This window comes from Crotalus tigris, unplaced genomic scaffold (genome assembly GCF_016545835.1).
Source record: "Crotalus tigris isolate CLP2741 ecotype Arizona unplaced genomic scaffold, ASM1654583v1 scf7180000023720.1715460, whole genome shotgun sequence".
Classification (NCBI taxonomy): domain Eukaryota; kingdom Metazoa; phylum Chordata; class Lepidosauria; order Squamata; family Viperidae; genus Crotalus; species Crotalus tigris.
In genome coordinates, this window is record NW_024100139.1 from 1095360 (window position 1) to 1113839 (window position 18480).

Sequence of the window (18480 nt, forward strand, 5' to 3'; positions counted from 1 at the left end):
GGATTCAACTCAGAGGCTTTATATGGAGATATAAAAGCTACCAAGCACAAATCCATCTATATCATATCTCAAATTCATAACTCTGGACAGCTAAAAATATTTTACAAACAGATTAAAACATAAAAAACAAGCAATGACAACACACATTTAACTGCAGCTTTGGCTACTGGGAAGGTGCCATGCAAACCTGACCCAGAGGAGGGAGAGGGGGAGAGAGAGAACAGAGCCTGGAAACTAGCACAACTACGGGAAAGTGTAAAGAATGTGTTCATTATAGGAAGGCGTGAATCAAGTTCTGTAACTCAAGGAATCTGTGCAAATGCACAAGTATAGAGAAAAATAAGAAGTCAATGCAGGAAATGCATCTTGGGCATGACTCTCCCTAGGGCAGGGGTGTCAAACTCAATTTCATTGAGGGCCGCATCAGCATTGTGGTTGCCCTTGGGGGGCCGGGTGGGTGCGGCCTACTGGGTAGGTGTGGATGGAGTGGGTGTGGCCTACTGGGTGGGCATGGCCAGCTCTACATCGTTCAAGTCAAGGGTGCCTGTGGGGGCCTGGGCAGGAGTGGGACACATCTGAGGATCTCTGGCAGAAGGGGGTGGGACTGGGGCAAGCGCCAAGACATGGTCCATTTCTTCATTCCTCACAAAGGGTGACACCTGCCCAGCATGCACCCAGGGCGCGGGGCCGACACAGCAGGGGCCGGTCCCTCGCTGTTTCCAGACGACCTTGTGGAGCTAAGATCTGAGGGTCTCTGGCAGAAGGGGGTGGGACCAGGGCAAGTGCCAAGGCATGGTCCACTGGAGGAGCCTCACTATTCCTCTCAGACTATGCAGGAGGGGGGCTTATAGAGCTAAGACTGAATGCGTTTCAACATAAAATTGTACAAAATTGTACATTGGCTCCCGGCCGGCCTGGGCCAGGGCCAAGGCAGTAGGGGTCGTTCCCTCACTGCTTCCAGGATCGCTTCGCGGGCCACATGAAACCACTTTGCGGGCCCCCCTTGTGTTTGACATGTCTGCCCTAGGGTGTTAAGGTAGATCAAAGTACAGACTTGCAAGATTCTGTGACTGTAATACTGTAAGTGTAGTTTTAGTATTCGTAATGTTGGTTTCCACGTCTGGTCTACCTAAGAGCCACTTCGCCTGATCCACTGACTGCCGACTCCTACCCCTTGGTCCTGGTCTTACCCTCTGTCTGGGGCAACAGGGAATCAGTCCACACCCTCCTCGGTGGGACAATCCTTCAGCTCTCTGAAGACAGCAATTACCCCCCCCCCTTGCTCCAATGTGTAGGCAAAACGCCCAGGGCCTTCAACCACTCCCTTTTACTGGACTTCGCAGCCTTCTTTGGAATTTGCTCCTGTGATGGTCTTTTGAAATGTGTGTCTGGATCTGGACTCGGTACTCCAAATGTCACCTGACCAGGTAGGAATAGAATGGACTTCACGTGTAATGCTGGATCAGAAGCAGAAAATGAGCCAACAGTCCAGTCTTAACTTCAGAAAAGGCGACTGCAATCCTAAATACAGAGTTATTCTGTGAGTGAGCTGGGTGGTATCTAAATCTGACAAACAAGCAGCCTTGGCAGGAATTGAGAGTTCAGAAGGGCTCCTTCTTCCTCTTTTCTGCCTCGGTCAGGCTGCACCCAGAATGCTGTGCCCCATGCCAGGTCCCGCATTTTAGGGAGGACCCTGAGCAAGTGGAGCCCAGTGGGAGCAGCCTGGAAGGGGGCAGAGCTGGGGGGGGGGGCTGGGCGCACTTCGCCAGCAGGCAGACCCGGCAGCCGCCTGGAGGCGGGCAGGGGCGTCCGAGGCCGGACTAGAGGATATTCCAGTTACAGGATTTTTTTTACACTCCGCAGTCCTGCTCACTCCCAGCCCGGCGAATCACCGGAGGGTCACTTTAAGAGCGGTGGACTTCAACTCCCAGAATTCCCAGGGCGGCACCCGGGGCCGCGGAGCTCTGGGAGTTGCAGTCCACGCCCCTTGACGCGGCTCAGGCGAGACTCGCGGGGCTGGACGGCCGCTGGGCACCCGGGCCCTCTCCCGCCCGCCGTGGCCAGGCTGCCGCCGCCGCCGCTCACCCAGGCCGATGGCTTGGTAAGCGTTCTCCGGGTCGTGCACCAGGTCGCAGAGCGCCATCAGGGCCCGCTGCCGCGTCAGCAGCTCGGGGTGCTGCAGCTCCTCGTTGAGCTTGGGGAGGCCTCGGCGGCCGAAGGCCACGGGCGCCTTGGTAGGGTCGATGTCGGGGGGCAGCTGGGCCGAGATCCGCGGGTGCGCCATCCCGGAGGGGAGCCCGCCGAGACGCGCGCGCCTGGTTGCTAGGCGACGAGGACGCCGGGCGGGAAAGTCTGCGCACGCGCACCTGCATGCGCGGGGCGGGGCGGGGCTTTCTCTCGGGTCTGCGAGCGCTCGCCCGAACGGCTTCGGGAGCGTCCCTCGTGGCTGTGCCGCGCTCCGAGCGCTCCCCCTCTTGCCGACTCGGACCCGCGTCCTGCGCCTTTGCCCGCCGCCCTCTCTGCGACTGCGCGCCGCCTTTTCCGACCCTGCCGGCCCCTCCCCGCTGGAGGCAGAGGTCGACCCCCGCCTGTTGCAAGGGGTGGAGGGCTGCCGCGGCTCCCAATCCAAACCTTGGGAATAACACCTTCCTCTGCACGGGAAAGGAGCCCACCTCGAATTCCACGGTTGAAAAGTTGCTTAAAGAGTATATTGCAAGTTACGAGAAGGGCCGATCCCAGCAGGTGGTTTAAAACCAACGCAAGGATGGGCACGCTTTACTGCTCACCCAGGCACAGCAAATCGGTTGCCAGGAAGCCTGCGTGTTTTCTGGATCACTTGGTTCCAAGAGCGGATCCGCTCCTGTACAAACACTGGCGGCTCAGAGCCTCGTGCACTTGCAGAAGGGGAGGGAGGGGTTGCTGATTCCCCCCCCCCCCGCTGGGTCGCTGTGAGTCGGTGATGAGTAACCCAGGGGCCTCCTGGAGCTCCTGACTCTGCCGAAGGCCTTTCAGCTCCTGAACTGCAGTAGAAAGATGGTGCTGAGTGGAGCAGGATCAGACCTCAGTTCCTGAACGGGAGTGGTTTCTCTTGTGAGACTCAGCCAGATGCAACACAGAAATGCAGCTGTTTCCCTTCTGATCAGCTGCTGGGCGTTTCCCTGTTTCTTGGCAGGTGGAATTGTGTCTGTTTGGTTCTGAACTGCTGCTGGGCATCCCAAAGAGAAGAGAAGGGACAGGAAAGAGGGGCTCAGAAGAAATGGAAGGATTGTGGCAGAAATTTTGGAGCTTCAGAACGGCAAGAAATGCCCAGACAACAACAAATTTGGGGGGTTATGTGGAAAAAGGCAGAAGGGCTGTTCTGAGGAGCAGGGGAAAAGCATTAATACATGAGCACTAGCAAGGAAATAGAGCCTTAACCCTGACTGTTCCCAGAGGGAAGTGGAACCAGACCAACACTGAGCTGATCAGAGAAGTTTCTTTATTGCTACTTGCCTCTTTACAAGAATCTCAGCTAGATTGACTGCAGTCTCTTGGGAATAACCAGACAAGGGCTGGGGGGGGGGTTAGGGAGGGAGGATAAGTTTGGGTCACTTTCTCGCCTGCCAGGATTCCAAGTTACCTAGTAGGGAGTCTGCCCTGAGAAATGCAGCTCAGAGTAGATAAGAGGAGTAAACAAGCGATAGCTAATTTAAGGAATGCAGGCCTCCACGCACAGAAGAACAAGGCCAAAGGAACTGTGATCCTGGAGGACTCCTGGAGGCCTGGGCAGGTGCCAGAAGGGAAGAGTGAATGTTGCTCCTCTCTTTAGAAAAGGGAAGAAAGTGGAGCCAGGAGAGTAGAAGCCAGTCAGCTGGCTGTGTACTGTACAAATGACAAGGTCTTCAGGCATGGAGGAGAAAAGGCCTTTGGTGGGATGCAGCTGCTCAAAGGCAAATGCAATTAGGGGTGCATTAATGGGTTCAGAGCGTGAGAAGCAACTGTTTCCCCCCCCCTTGCAATTCTGTGTCCACTTCTGCTACCATCACCATCTAAGCAGGATGATGACAAACCGGGTGTGATCAGAGGACAACTGTTGATGGGATGAAGGCTCTGGAAGGGCACAGAAGAGAAGGCTGGGAAAGATGTGGTGGTGCTCTTCAGAAATCCAAAGGCTGCCCTGCAGAAGGGGGGGCAGCACAGGAGCCAAGAGCCGGAGACCACCACCAGGAAGCGGATTCGGGTTAGGGCCCAGGAGGAACTGCCTTCAGGCTGAATTGCAGCCTTTCTTGGAAGTGTGAAGTTTCCATTGGGGGGGGGGCGTGTCTTCCAACAGAATGACAGACTTGGAAGGGACCCTAGAGGTTTTCTAGTACAAACGCAAGTTGAGAGAGTAGATGACCTCCAAGGTCCCTTCCAATTGTATTATCATATGCTGCATTTCCGTAAGGACCCTTGGAGGTCATCTGGTCCAGCCCCCTACTCGGTGCAGGAATCCTCAGTCTGTTCGTGTGGAATATCTGTGATCGAAACCAGAGACGGGTTCCAGCGGTTTCGCATCGAATTGGGGCGGGCGGGGAGGGGGGCGCCCTTCTGGGCACGGAGCCTCTCCTGGCACCGGAGGGGAGGGGAGGGGAGGCATTTTCGGGGAGGGAGGGGAGCGCTCGTCGGCGGAAGGCGGGAGGGAGGGGAGTTGGGCTGTTGGAAAAGCTGCCCGCCCCGATAGCGCGCGGGCGTCGGGGAGGGCCGTGCCCGGGGAGGCCTCCCCCTTGGACCGGTTGCCATGGCCACGCGGCACTGGCGCCGGAGCTGTCCGCCGAGGTTGTCTCGCCTCCCGCTCGGCGCTGCGGGGCCGGGGAGCCGCTCGGGACTTCGCCTGCAGCGCCGCCGCCCTGCTCGGGAGCCCGTGCGCGGAGGTGCCGGGGCTGCGCGCTACCCTTCGGCGGGCTGCTGCAGGTGGCCGAGCGGGGAAAGCCCGCCGCGGCCCTTCCGCTCCCCGGGGCTGGGCGGCTGCGGGGAAAGCCCCGGGAGAGCTGCACGGAGGGCCGGTCTGGGTGCTGCTGCTGCTGCTGGCCGGGGAGGGAGGGAGGGAGGCGCCTTCGGGGCGGCCACAGGGCGGTCGGGGGCCGAGCCGGCGAGAGGCACTTGCCCGGCTGCCGCTGTTTCGCGAAGCGCCTCCCGGCAACCGGCGCTCCCTCCGCGGGTTCGGAGCCTGGCCGGGCGCGGGGACGACCGTCGGGCTTCCCCCGGGTGGGTGTGGCGGAGGGAGCGGCCGAACGCCGGCTGCGCCTGTTCGTGCTCCGGCCGGGGGAGACGCGGGGCCTGTGCGTGGCGAGGCGCCCCTGGCAACGGCGCTTCAGCCGGGACAGGCGAAGGGCCCGCTCGGAAAGGCGCCCAGGGCCAGGAAGGGCGGCCAGCCCCTTTTCCGCCGAGGGAAGGCTGGCCGCGGAGGGCCCGCAGCAGGGCGACCGGGGCAGGAGGCGCGGGGGCTTCTGCCTCTTGTCCAGGCGGGGCTCCCGGGAGGAGCTTGGGGAGCGCTGCTTGGGCCGAGGGGCCGAGGCTGCCCGCCTGTTCTCTGCTGGCCTCCAGAGGCCGACCCGGTCCCGTCTCTCAGCTTCGTGGGCACGCAGAGATGCTGGCCTCCGCCGGCCCGGCCGGGGAGGGGGAGGTAGAGGAGGGGAAAGTGGCCTCACCCGCTTTCGTTTGTCCCCGCAGCCCCCCAGGCTGGGCGATGAAGGGCCCCCTCCTGCCCGTGGGCAGAGACCGCAGGATCTCCGACTTCCCCAAGGTAAGCAGGGAAGGCCGGTCCGCTCCTCCCGGGGGGGGTCTTTGCCCGGGGGAGGAAGAAGTGGCGGCCCCCTCCCAGCCTGGGCGTTCTAGTGCTGCCGCTCCCCTCTGTCCGCAGTGCTACACCCCGGAGGCCTGTCTGCAGCTCAGGGAGGACTTCCACGCCCAGGTGAGGGCGGCCTGCCAGCGGAGGAGCCTGGGCTCCGTTAGGTGAGTCTGCCTCCTTTGCTCCCTGAGCTCCTCCGCCTGCCTTGCCTTCTCAGGGCCTTCCCTTACTTAGCCAAGCAAACCACCCAGGTTCCTCCTGTTGTCTAATTCCTGATTTAGGAAATCATCTCACTCTTTTTTTATTTTTATTTTATTGTTGTAAATTGGCCACCCAGTTCCTGGAGATCCTGAGCAGCATAAAGAACTAGAAAAGACATAAAATCAGCTAAAAATATTAAATCAAGCCAACAGCCCAGACTAGCACATTCTAATAAATAACAAAATCCAGAAAACCAAACAGAGGCCATTAAGCAAATAACAGGCATCAACCCCAGGCCTGGGACCCAAAGCTTTCCAGAACCTCAGGAGAAAAGAGCCTGATCTTTGGGGGGGGAATCTTGTTCCAGAGAGTGTGGCCCCAACAGGGAAGGTACTCTGCCCAGGTCCCACAAGATGCTAACATTTAATGGGAGCCCCCTGGAGTGCTCCCACTCTGCTGGAATGTACCGGGCAGGCAGAAGCCTCTCAGGTATCCCGGCCTCACACAGGACTTCATAGGTCACCGGGCAGCCAACGTAGCTCATGAAGCAGTGGTGACTCACAGGCACACCAAGAGGCACCTGTTGCTGCTGCTGGCGCCACTGCATTTTGAATCACCTGAAGCTCCCGTGTGGTCTTCATGAGCATCCCCTGGTAGAGCACATGGCAGTAGTTGTGAGATGCCCAGGGCCTGAGTGGTTTTTGGAAGGGCCTCCTGACCGAAAAAATGGAACCCAAGATGAACCCCGGTGCAAGAGCCAGGATGGCTGACGCGGGAATCCTAGGAAGTTCAGGTTGCCAGGATTGAGAAGCACCCCATGGAAGGAGAATGATGGGTGTTGCTTTCCCTGTCAGAGAAGGGAGAGGAGTTGTTGGGTAAAATGCGGGTCCAGCATTGTGGCCAAAGCTGGACTGAAATTTGGAGGCCATTTCTCAAGCCAGCCCAATTCTGACCACCTTCAGCTGGTAGACAAAACACTTAAGGCTGCGTGTAGAAGAGCCCTCGGTGGCCTCTGCATGCCAAGGCTGGGAGGTTGTTCTGCTTCATCGTGGCAGGGTCTGAAAAGATCCTCTGGCTGGGATATTTTCAAGCCCCACAAGGGGGCTTCTGGTGCTCCGTGCAAAAGTGCCCCCAAACTGTAAAGGCGGGGTGGGGTGGGTGGAGGGTGCAGCTTCTCAGGGAACATGAGAAACTGACCTCTGGGAAAAGAAAGAGGAGGAGAAATATGCAGGAAAAATGTGATTGTGCGGGTAACTCTGTTGGATCCAAGTGAAAATGTCGATTGTGTATCTTCTAGGAGATCAATTATTGTAAAATGGTCTCCCTCTATGAATTATCCTAGTCACTGCATCTCTAAGCTAGAGAGTCCCAGCAACCTGCTGATTAAAATGTTGGACCAGGAGCCTGGAGGCCTCGGTCAAGCCCCTGGGGAGCTTGGCGGTCCTTCTCGCTCAGCCCAGCCTTCCTTCCTGGGCTGGGCTGAGGTTTGTGAAGTGCAGGTTTGTTGAGGGAGAAGTAGGAAGCAAAGGCAGGTAATCTAATCAATATGTACAGGGATATTCTGGTTTACATTTTGCTGGAACTAAACAAATGCAAGATCTGTTTGTTTTGTGAAAACAAATCCATTTTGGTTCACCTTCATGTCCTGATGTTGTTTTCGCTGCAGATCAGGAAGAGGGTCCTATCTGTTTCTACATTTCTGGAGCCCTCTCCGCCCCCCCCCCCCTCCAGTTTGCTTGAGATTGAGAAAGAATTTGGGGCGGGTGGGTGGAAGCAGAGGGATGCAAAGCCCCATTGAAGTCTGAACTGCTTCAAGCTCCAGAGAAGGATGTGATGCTTCTGATAGGGAGGACAGGGCCAAGTTGGATCAAGTCATCAAGTCAAGTTCATTCGCTCCATGAAACAGTCTGCTTTTTCCTAACACCATATCAACATGTCCACTGGGAAAATGTGTGTTGCAGCCTAAAGATCTCCAAAGCGGTCGTGGTGGGAGACCTCTGTGTTGGAAAAACAAGCCTTATCAACAGGTATCATAATGCTTCCTTGCCAAAGTCATTCCATTTTCCAGCAGAAATTAATGGCGGCGTCTGTGTTTCCCCTCCCCCCCCAGGTTATTCTAAGTTCACTGGTCATTTCCTGCAGGGATCCATGAGTGCCATGCAGGCTGCTTTGGGCCCTTCCTAGGGTGGGTGAAGCCCCTGTTCCTTGGGAGCACTAGAGGCTGGTGGAAGTGCCAGGCCTCAGAGCCAGGCTGTGGGCAGGGTGCAGAGGAGGAGGAGTTCTTCCTCCCTCCCCCCCCCCAAGGAGGCTGTTGATGGACCGGAGCTCGAAAGCCAGACTTCTCTCAAAAAGGGTCTAATGCAGTGGTTCTCAACCTTTTTAATGCTGCGACCCCCCCCAACCGGTCGTAAGTCGAGGACTACTCAACCGGTCGTAAGTCGAGGACTACTCAACTGGTGCAGCACCGTTTGCAGAATGGGACTTTTGGCGGGCTCAGCAGGGCAGAGACAGCCTGGACAATTCCTATTGGCTTTTGAAAGCCAATAGAATTAGACTCTATTCAAGAGAGTCTATTCTATTGGCTTTCCAAAGCCAATAGAATAAAAGGGAGTAGCAGAGCTAAGGAAAAGAGGGAAAAAATGGCGGACTACGTTGTTTGGCGACCCCCGTGAAATGGTCGTTCGACCCCAAATGGGGTCCCGACCCACAGGTTGAGAACCACTGGTCTAATGGCAGGTGTGGGTTATGCAAGCGAACCAGGAATATGTACCCAGCTTCTAATAAAAATCTTAGGTTATGACATTTATCCCTGTTCCCCAAAGCACAGAAAATATTAGTTGTTGTGGGCGTCATCGAGATGACAAATGTGCTTATTTGAAATTTAGCCGTTCTTGGGCTTTTCTCAAGCTCACGTCACCGAAATTTCAGAAGGAATGTGGAGCACCTTTTCCGGCTACCAAATTTTATTTTAAAGCAGCAGCTTTCGTTCCCTTCATCAGACTCAGGGAGCAGTTAAAACCATCCATTTTCTCTGCTATTTTGTGACCTTCCCATGCTGATCATCTGGCCTGTGTGCTGATACGCACGTAAAGGGACAAGCACAGTCTTTTGAAAGAACTTCCAAGATCTAAAATGATATGCTGACTTTTTCCTAACCATTTTTCAATTGCAGGTTTTGTAAAGAGGCTTTTGACCGGGATTACAAGGCAACCATTGGCGTGGATTTTGAAATTGAGCGTTTTGAGATCGCTGGGGTGCCCTACAATCTTCAGATGTGAGTTGGAAAATAGCTCCTGTCCCCGTATCCCCTTCCCCATTTCCATGTATTTGGAAGGTTTCGCCAGAATAACTTTAAAGCAGCATTTCTGATGGAGAAGTCAGCTTTGCGTTACAAAATGCCTTCGCTTGAAGGGAGCGTACAAATTTTATGTGCATGCATGCAACCCGACGCACGGAGAATTTTTGCCAAGTAAAGTGTGTACTCAGGATGTTGGGCATTGTGCCTCAACTCCCAGATTCCGTCAGCCCTCCAAGGTAGACCAGGCTGGAACACTGGAGCACTCAGACCACTTTTATTACATAGTTACAGTATAGGTGGTCCTTGACTTATGACTTGAAATCATGCCCACTTCGGTCATGTGTTGTGACGATTGTAAAGCGGGTCACCCATATGACAGACCTGACTTTACAACTTTTTTTTTTTGGGGAGGCGGTGTTAAACCCATTTTTCGCATTTTTGACATTTTTGCTGAAAGAAAAAGCCAGTTATTGGCAAAAACTTCATAAATTATGACCACGGGATGCTGCAAGCAGCTGCAAATGCTGGCCTGAAATGTGATCACATGACTGCGGAAGGGGAGCCATTCAGGCTCTGGAATTGGATCGTAAATACCTTTGGAGGGGGGTCTGTTGTAAGTCAAGGACTATCTGTAACAGATTCCTGCAGGCCAGAATGTGCCTCCCCCCCCCCTGTGAGAAGTAGGGAGAGTCACATCTGAGAAGCTTTCTCAGATTAGTTTCTGCCCCAATTCAGATTTCTTTGATCTGATCATTGCAGCTTTTCCTCAGGTCCCTCAGAGTTATTCCTTCTGCCTGTCAGAGACCCCCTACCAGGGCATTGGACCCCCTACCATCCAGCATTAGATCTGAAATTCCAGTGCACTTGATGATGCGGCAGTTAAGATCTGGTTGGGCGCCCAGGTAGGTTGCCTAAAAACTGCCTCTCCAGCGTTTTCCAACGGAAAGCCTCCCAGGAGTAGAGCAGCTAATGAAGAGTGGGGATGTGTGCTTGTCTTTGTCTTGGGGCCTGTTCAATTAGCATGGTCTCCTGGGGCCTTCAGCTAAACGGGCTAACGAGGGCTTTACTGGTTGGCAGTAACCAGTGACCCAGAATGGAAGCTGGGATGTCTCAGAGGCAGCTTCGTCTGAGCCTCAGAAACCCTGGCCAGGATACCGAATTCTGGAGGGCTGCAGCACTTGAGGGAGTCAGTTTCCCGTTGAGCAGCTTCTGAATGCCAAGCAAACTTGGGGGATTCTTGAAAGCTCAGCGAGGGTTGGATCTCACGGAAGCCAAGATCAAGAATAACTGGACGTCTGAGCTTGAGAAAAGCCCAAGCTCCTCAACTGGTTACCTCCAGTTGAGGAGTCCATGTCCATTGAGGCTAGCTAAGGAAAGGCCGCAGGGGCGGAAAGTTCAAAGGAGTCTGAAGCCAATGGAAGAATTCAGGGTCCTGGGCGTCTTTGCCTCTTATTGAGCCCAAAATACATCCTGCTGAGCTATTTCTGGTGCCAAATAAACGCAGATGGGCTGGGGGCCCATCTCAGGATGGGGTCTAAAGAAATGGCGATCCGTACCTGGCTGCCTAATTGAATTAAAGCAAATGGGGGTGTGGGTGTTCCGTGCCTCTGGAGAGCCAAAGAGGTCCTCTTGTGATTTAAGCTGCTGGTCTCTCTTGGATAGAAGAGGCTTTAAGACTGATCCATGTCTCCAGAGCTCTGGATTCCTCTAGCTCAGGGGTAGGCAACCTTGGCTCTTTTATGACTCGTGGACTTCAGCTATGCTGGCTCGGGAATTCTGGGAGTTGAAGTCCATAAGTCATAAAAGAGCCAAGGTTGCCTACCCCTGCTCTAGCTGGTTTGGTGGAAAGCATCTGGGTTTATTTGGCACCCGAAATAGCCCAGCAGGATGTATTTTGGGCTCAATAAGAGGCAAAGACGCCCAGGACCCTGAATTCTTCCATTGGCTTCAGACTCCTTTGAACTTCCTACCCCTGCGGCCTTTCCTTAGCTAGGCTCAATGGACACGGACTCCTCAGCTGGAGGTAACCAGGTTCAGTCCTGGATCAAGAGCAGGCTGAAGGCGATGTGCCACCCACAGGAACCAGCGTGTCCACATACCCTCCCTTTGGCATTCCCCAGGCCACCTGCAGCACCCGATCTTCACTTCTTCTTAAGGTCCTTGAAGTGAAACAAAAATAAGAGGGATCCTGCATGGTGTAGAAAGAAACCTGCCATCTTCTCCACCCCCCCCCCCCCAGAGAATCCCTGGTGGGTGACCTAACCCCTGTCTGGTGGGGAGCTGGGGGGGCACAGAGCCTCCCGGAAGGCTGCAGCAACGTCCCTTCTGCCTCATGGGGAATGAAGGGGCCACTTCGGGCCCTCAGCGGGGCCACTGGGTGAAAGCTTTCGCAACACGCACCAGCATCTCAGATGTATTTGTTGTTCAAACGATGTTGCTTATTCCTGATCTAACGACAAAATCCCCCCGAATGGCTCCCCCAAATGCGGCTGTTCGGTGAACTCAGTAATGAACTTGGCCCAGGAGGGACTTTTGCTTATGGAACTGTCATTTAGCTTGTTCTTTCTGTCTCAAATACAAAAGTCTCCACCTTCTAAAGTGGGGAGTTATTCAGCACGTAGGCTGAAGAGAATACATGTTGTCCTCGACTTATAACAGTTCATTTAGTGACCATTCAAACTTGCAATGGCACTGAAAAAAATGACATGACCATTTTTCACACTTATGACCGTTGCAGCATCCCCGGGGTCAGCTGATTTACATTCGGGCACTTGGCAACTGACTCACATTTATGACAGTTGCAGTGTGTCCCGTGTGTGGGTGTGTGTGTGTGTGTGAGTGTGAGATGTGATCCCCTTTGCGACCTTCTGACAAGCAAAGCCAATGGGGAAGCCAGATTCATTTAACAACCTTGTTAACTAATTTAATAGCTGCAGCAATTCATTTAACAAACGCGTCAAGAAAAGTTGTAAAATGGGGCAAAAATTTCTCACTTAGCAACATAAATTCTGTGTTCACTTGTGGTCGTAAGTCGAGGTCTGCCTGTATTGAAGTGGGGGATGCACGGATGCTGATGAATAACAGCCAGAGTGGTTTTTATCCAATACGTATATTGTGTGTGTGTATTTTCATTTTGAAGAAGGAGAGGAAGTCGTCCTTTGGGCTTTTGGCCCAATCTCTCCTTTAGTTGTGTCAGTGGGAGAATTTAGGTCCACCCAGAGCCCCGGGTGACTTTCTCCTTCCCTCCTGCCCAGATGGGACACGGCCGGCCAGGAGAAGTTCAAGTGCATCGCCTCTGCCTACTACAGAGGAGCGGAAGGTGAGCCGAGGGTGAAGACCCTGTCCTTGTTTGCCCCCCCCCCCATCTTTGGCGTGGCCAACCGGTGGCTCCAGGGCTGCTCAAGCCTTGCACAGTCTTATTTTACTTTCTTGGCAGTGATTATCACAGTTTTCGACTTGGCTGACATCCAGACCTTGGATCACACCAAGTAAGTCACTCCAGTTTTCCCTTGTGGCTGACTTTGCGTATCCCACTGAGCCACGAATAATGGAACCGCGTTTATTGGCTGAGGAAGACCTGCCTGCTTTTACACAAAGGCAAAGTCCAGCAAACCCTGTTACAATTCAGATCATTCCTGCTGTAGCAGTTTCTGCCATCTGAAAGATTTTTTCCAGCCATTTTTTGGCCAAAATAATACCATGGTGGGTGGAAAAATGGCCTATTAGTGAAACATTAAGCTTACCTGGATGATTAAAGGGATCTGATCCTGCACGCCCACTCTGACTTCTGCCACACACTACACAGAAAGGCCTTTAAGCTGGCCTGTGGCATTCCTTTTTTTGAGAATTTTTATTGATTTTTTTAATGTTCAAAAGTACTTATTCAACAAACATGTTGTCTGAGTTTATCATTCACTAATACAGATTGAATTCCTAATCCCTTATTCTTTTCTTCAGCCGTTGATAAAATGTCCCAAGTTTGAAAATACTGTGTTTCTTCTTTTTCTTTCAACCTCAGAGTAAGTCTGTCCATTTCCGTTCAATCTAGTATTTTTTTAATTATTTCTTCCTCTGGTGGTATTTCTTCATTTTTCCAATATTGTGCGAATATGATTCTTGCCGCTGTTACCACATGTAAAATCAAGGATATACCTTGTTTGTCAAGTTTTTCTGGCCTGTGGCATTTCTGTAGCGAAGAATCGAGCTCAGAGTGGCCGTCACTAACTGGAGTTTGGAGTCATGGCTACTCCACATCTAAGTGAGACACTCAGCCTCAGAAAAGCCACATGCGAGTTAAATATTAATTTGCACGCAGGGAAGAGGCACGCACGCATTAACTCTGTGAGGAACAAAGCTCCAGCGGGCTCTGGGCTCTTCTTCGGCTCATGTGGTTTTACCCAGGCTGTTTTTGGGGGGGGGGGGAGGATCCGTTGACTCATTAACTAGACTTGGTGGGCAGGAGGCCCGCATCCAAGGGGACGGGCACAGGGACTGCCTTGTTTGCTGAGCGGGAGAACAGATGGCGCGCCTTCCTTCCCTCTGCCCTCTGCCTCTCCTCCCCAGGCTGGGAGTCTGCTCCTTCTCTTTCTGCTGCGCTACCACTTGGGGCATCGCCAGGCCAGTTTGCCAGTTCAAAGGAGCAACGGTGCAAACCTGGGCAGATGGCTGGCCGCCACCTGATTAGGTTCGCAGAGGGGAAAACAGGCTGAATGCCGAGAGGCAGAGGGCAGAGACCTGTTCACTTATTTAAAACATTGCTCTAGCTCCCCCTGCCTTATAACAGACTTTGGTTGGTTCCCAGTCAAGAATTAAAACAACATAAAATCGTATTGAAAGCCATAAACATTGAAAATAAAAACTAGGCGCCATGTCAAGCTTCCAGCATGCAGCCGCCTCATCCTATCGCAGCCTTTGGGGGAAAGCGAGGCCTTCAGTGCTTTCCAGAAGGGCAGGAGGGCAGAGGCCTGCCACGTTTCAGGGGAAGGGGGGTTCCACAGGGCAGCGGTACCACAGACAAGGCAGGCTTCCCATAAAATGGCTCTGTTTGGGGGAAGGGACCAGGGCCGTCCCCACCCTATCTGATCTGGCAGGGTGGTAGGTGACCTTAGAGAAGGTGGTCCGGCAGATAACCTGGGTTTTGAAAGGGATGAGCAGCATCTTGAATTGCCCCTGGAAAGAAACTGGAAGCTGGTGCAGGTCACACACAGAGATGCTACGTGGGCAAAGCTTGGGGCCCCCATTGCAGTGTTGCTTTGTCCCGAACGACGTTTCTGGATGGTTTTCAAAACAACGTAACGCACATTGCAGGGTCCGTGTGGGAGGTGAGCAAGGCACAGGTGACTGGGGGTGGGATGCACTTTGTTCACCTGCCCCTCCAGGCCCAACAACCAGGGGGAGCCTGTCTGTTGCAGCAGGATGGGGGAGGCATCCTTGGGGCTGGCAGAAGGCGGCCTACGCAGGGTCCCTTTCTGCCCCAAGCACGACTGAGACAGGTTTGCCTTCTCGGTGTATCCCTCGTTCGCTCACCTGTCCTCTTCTCCCTGTCCAGACGGTGGCTGGAGGAGGCCCTGCAGGAGAACCGCCCTGGCTCCAGCTTTGTGTTTCTGGTGGGAACCAAGAAGGATCTCCTGGTGAGTCTGAAGAAGTCTGTCTCAAGGACCAAGTGGGTCAGTTGGGAATCCATCTGCAGCACGGTGAATGGAGCCCGTCTGTCTGTACGAGAGCCCTGACAGCTCGGGAGATGGGGGCTGTGGCTGGCGGAGTGAAGAGCTGGGAGGCCCCCAGACCTTGCTCCTCTGCCATAAGGGAACGGGCGTCAAGATGGCAGCCAAAACACACATAAAAAAGAGGCAGAGCTTCCATTACATTGTTCTGTCTCCCATCTTGGTGTTTTTGACCATATCCAGTAGACACTGGAGTTATCCCCTAGACCAGGGGTAGGCAACCTTGGCTCTTTTATGACTCGTGCACTTCCACTCCCAGAATTCCTGAGCCAGCTGCTCAGGAATTCTGGGAGTTGAAGTCCACAAATCATAAAAGAGCCAAGGTTGCCTACCCCTGCCCTAGACCATTCTTTTGGGGTCGGTGCAGTACATTTGAAAGAGGAAGAACATGCACTGGATGTTCTTGTGAAGCAACTGAGGGGAGGGTGGCCTTTTTGCTGCCCCCCCAACCCCAAAACCTGGCCCCTCCTTTCCTTTTTCCTTTCTCTACTAGGGAGGTGGCTGCATCTCCCCATTCTTTTCTCAGAAAGCTTATCTGGGCTCTTCTGGGAAGAGGGTGCTGGAGGTGAGGCTTGGGGGCTACCCTGCTTCCCCCCTTGAATCTCTTTTTCACGCAGACAAGGCCAGAAGCGCAGGGGAGCACCCCAGGCTGTCTGTCCCCCCCCCCGCATCCTCCTTTGCGTTGCTGCCCCCCCTCCCTGTGGATCCTTCATATCTTGGCAGTAGGAACGATCCACAGCTTGTAGGGCTCGTTGGGCTGGCTGTGTGGCCTGATTCCACATACTCCACTTGTGGCATTCAGGTTGTGTGGCACGGCCTGGTCAGCCACCTCTGGCTAAGGCAAGAGTCCGTTGCCCTGAGTGAGGAGCTACTGGACAGGGCAGCCACTCCACCCCCAAGTGGGGCAGGAGAGGGCAGGAGGGGAGAGGGCTGGCCTGCAGAGTCCTCGTACACCAGGCTGTGGAAGTTCGGCTGCAGTCAACTCTGCCCCCTCATCTACTTGGGAGGCCTTTTAAGCTCACTGTTCCACCCTACTCCTGCAGCTGGAAACATCCCCGCAGCCCCCTCGTGGACCGGGAAGAGGGCAGTGGAAAAGCTGGTGCTTATGTGTGGGGGCAGCACCCCATTCCCCGTCTGTGGCTCTTTCCGTTTCAGTCCAATGCAGAGAGCGAGCGGACAGAGCGGGATGCCGTCCGTCTGGCCAACGAGATGCAGGCGGAGTATTGGTCCGTCTCGGCCAAAACAGGTCAGTTGAGCCACAGGAAGGCAACGCAGCAGATCCAGGAGGTAATGCCCCCCCAGCCCCCCAACACTGTCTGGAAGGAGATGCTGGGCCCCTAGGGTCACCCACCCACCTTTGGTGTTACAAGGAGGCTTCCTCGTGTGCAAGGGAGGTCTGGGACCACAGTACCCATGCGCCTGTGCATTTGTTCTCCCAGCAAGCAGCCACGTTTTGTCTGTTCTCTGAATACAGCAACAACAGTTAGCAAATGTATCTGCTTGTCGGGTTTTAAGAATTTGGGGTGTCTCCCCCCAATTTTTCTCTTTCAATTCAGGGGAAAATGTCAAGGACTTTTTTTTCCGGGTCGCTGCCTTGGCCTTTGAGCGGTCTGTGCTGATGGAGCTGGAGAAGAGCTGCAACCGGCCGGTGCCAATCGGCACAGGAGACTTCATCAGTAGGTGGACCCAACTACCTCCCCCCTCCTCGGAAGGGGTCTTTCTTTCTAGATCAGTGTTTCTAGATCTGTACCTGAAGACAGATGGACTTCAAGTCTCAGAATTCCTTAACATGCTGACTCTGGAATTCTGGGAGTTGACATCCACCCATCTTCAAGTTGGGGATCACAGAGAGGGCGGCTAGAGTGCTCCTGTCCGGAAGCACCCCTGCGGGGTTCAGTGGGGCTTCTTCCTGGTTGAGCCCAGGGAACGGCAGCATTCAGCTCTCCCAAGGTGGCCGAGGGGACATCCAAGCCCATTCTGAGAAACACAAATACAATCCCTGGCATTTGGGGCTGGGAGGAGGACAACGCTTTGAAGCCTTTCCCTCCCCCGGGTCCCAGGTAGCCCCCATAGCCCCCCCCCTTGGTCTTCTCCTTGCAGGGATAGAAGAAAACGTGGTGTCTTCACATGGATCTCGTCCATCCAACCTGAACTGCTGCTAATGGCCGACAGTCAGCCGGAGCTCCCAGTGGACACACTGCAGGCTGCCCCCCTCACTCTTGGACAAGCGGGAAACCACTGGATCTCGGAGAAGCCCAGGAGTGAGGCAGAGCCAATCCCCACCTCTGCTGCTCCCAAAGCCCTGCTGAGCCATGGAGGCTCCCTTGCAGGAAAGCCCGGCCCAGCTCCCTCTCCCCGGAAACTCTCCTCGTGCTCCAGATGCGAAGCGTTCGCTTCCTGGTTACCTGCAGATGGTAGAAACAGACCACGGCTGCTGACTGGATTAATTCAGGGCAACAGCCCCAAACCAGGTGAACCTTCCTGGCAGCCGCAAAGTCTACTGGAGCTGGACTTCTAGTTAAACCTTAACCATGACTAATAGCTGCTAAAACCAGCAGGAGGAATTTGTACTTTAAAAGGAGGATATCTGGAGGGAGAAAAGCTGATAATCCCTGACTGTCTCCTATTTAGGGCCCTTCTAGTGGACTCCGGGCACCAGAGCGTCTTGCGCTGAATTGTTTGAATTACTTGTTAGCTTTGCTTAGAATTGCTGCCAGAGCAACTCCTGTAAAAACAAAACTTTGTTTTCATGTCCATCGTAGAATTAAAGGCTGTGCTGGAGGGCCCAGAATTCTGTGCTGCGCATCCCCCCCCTAGTTCAGCAAGACTTTAGCAGCCGTCGGTGACCCCTGCCGCATGTGGGACCCAGAGAGTTTGATTCAAGAAGCGAGTCCTCACACTTTGGCTTCAGGGAGACCTCTTGGCTAGTGGTGGAGACGCACGTCTAGCAGTACGGGGAAACTCTGAAAGGAAAGAAATTTCGACAACTCGCCCCCTCGTCAGTGGATGTTATTCGCAACACGTAAAACCACCTGGGTACGTGCTGTGCCAGGCCTGGTCAGGCCCTCCCTGGTTGAAGGGAAAATTCACCCATTCCAGACCGGTGAATGTTTCCTGCTGCCAGTGATGCATTGTGGGAGGCGTCTTGGTTTGCAGAGGTTTTCCTCTGGGTTTATTTGTTTCACGACACATTAGCTTTTAGTAGTACAGGTAGTCCTTGACTTACGACCACAACTGGGCCCAAAATTTCAAACTGTTCCAACTTCAAACGGTCACTAAATGAAGGGCTGTAAGTCAAGGACCTGTACTGATGACGTCCAAGAAGCAAATGGTGCAAGCCGGCCTTTCCTTGATGTTTCTAAATTTACACAAGTAACAGACTGACTTAGTGCTGCTCCTGAATCCCGTCAAATCACATGTCAAGAGCCCAAATAATTTTGGAGGTTTTT

The 18480-nt window shown here is 54.0% G+C and overlaps 2 protein-coding genes across 6 annotated transcripts in view; one reads left to right on the forward strand and one right to left on the reverse strand.

The window, feature by feature from the left end:
• The window catches only part of RSPH14 (radial spoke head 14 homolog), a 95973-nt gene extending 92424 nt beyond the window's left edge, over nucleotides 1–3549 (reverse strand). Inside the window, exon 1 of the mRNA XM_039321085.1 lies at nucleotides 2086–3549. Coding sequence (XP_039177019.1) covers nucleotides 2086–2284 — 199 coding nt within the window. The 5' untranslated portion in view covers nucleotides 2285–3549. The remainder of the gene's footprint in view (nucleotides 1–2085) is intronic.
• On the forward strand, nucleotides 1993–17822 carry RAB36 (RAB36, member RAS oncogene family). Of its 5 annotated transcripts, none has more exons than XM_039321087.1 (11): nucleotides 1993–2101; nucleotides 5692–5764; nucleotides 5882–5973; nucleotides 7972–8037; nucleotides 9183–9284; nucleotides 12563–12627; nucleotides 12745–12796; nucleotides 14857–14938; nucleotides 16187–16277; nucleotides 16588–16707; nucleotides 17132–17822. In XM_039321087.1, the coding sequence occupies exons 1-11, from the start codon at nucleotides 2094–2096 to the stop codon at nucleotides 17191–17193; spliced, it is 813 nt and encodes a 270-aa protein (XP_039177021.1). In that variant the 5' UTR covers nucleotides 1993–2093; the 3' UTR covers nucleotides 17194–17822. The 5 variants fall into 5 exon arrangements, with proteins under 5 accessions (XP_039177021.1, XP_039177020.1, XP_039177024.1 ...); XM_039321086.1 differs by lacking the exon at nucleotides 1993–2101 and adding an exon at nucleotides 4702–4932; XM_039321090.1 differs by lacking the exon at nucleotides 1993–2101 and adding an exon at nucleotides 4759–4892.
• The last annotated feature ends 658 nt before the right edge of the window (nucleotides 17823–18480 follow it).

What these genes read in the sequence shown, in the direction of transcription:
- RAB36 (XM_039321086.1), top strand. Translation starts at nt 4,760, where the DNA reads ATGGCCACGCGGCACTGGCGCCGGAGCTGTCCGCCGAGGTTGTCTCGC. An exon ending in CAGACCTTGGATCACACCAA is followed by an intron (nt 12,797 to 14,856) that starts GTAAGTCACTCC and finishes CTCCCTGTCCAG; the next exon opens with ACGGTGGCTGGAGGAGGCCC. An exon ending in CGGCACAGGAGACTTCATCA is followed by an intron (nt 16,708 to 17,131) that starts GTAGGTGGACCC and finishes TTCTCCTTGCAG; the next exon opens with GGATAGAAGAAAACGTGGTG.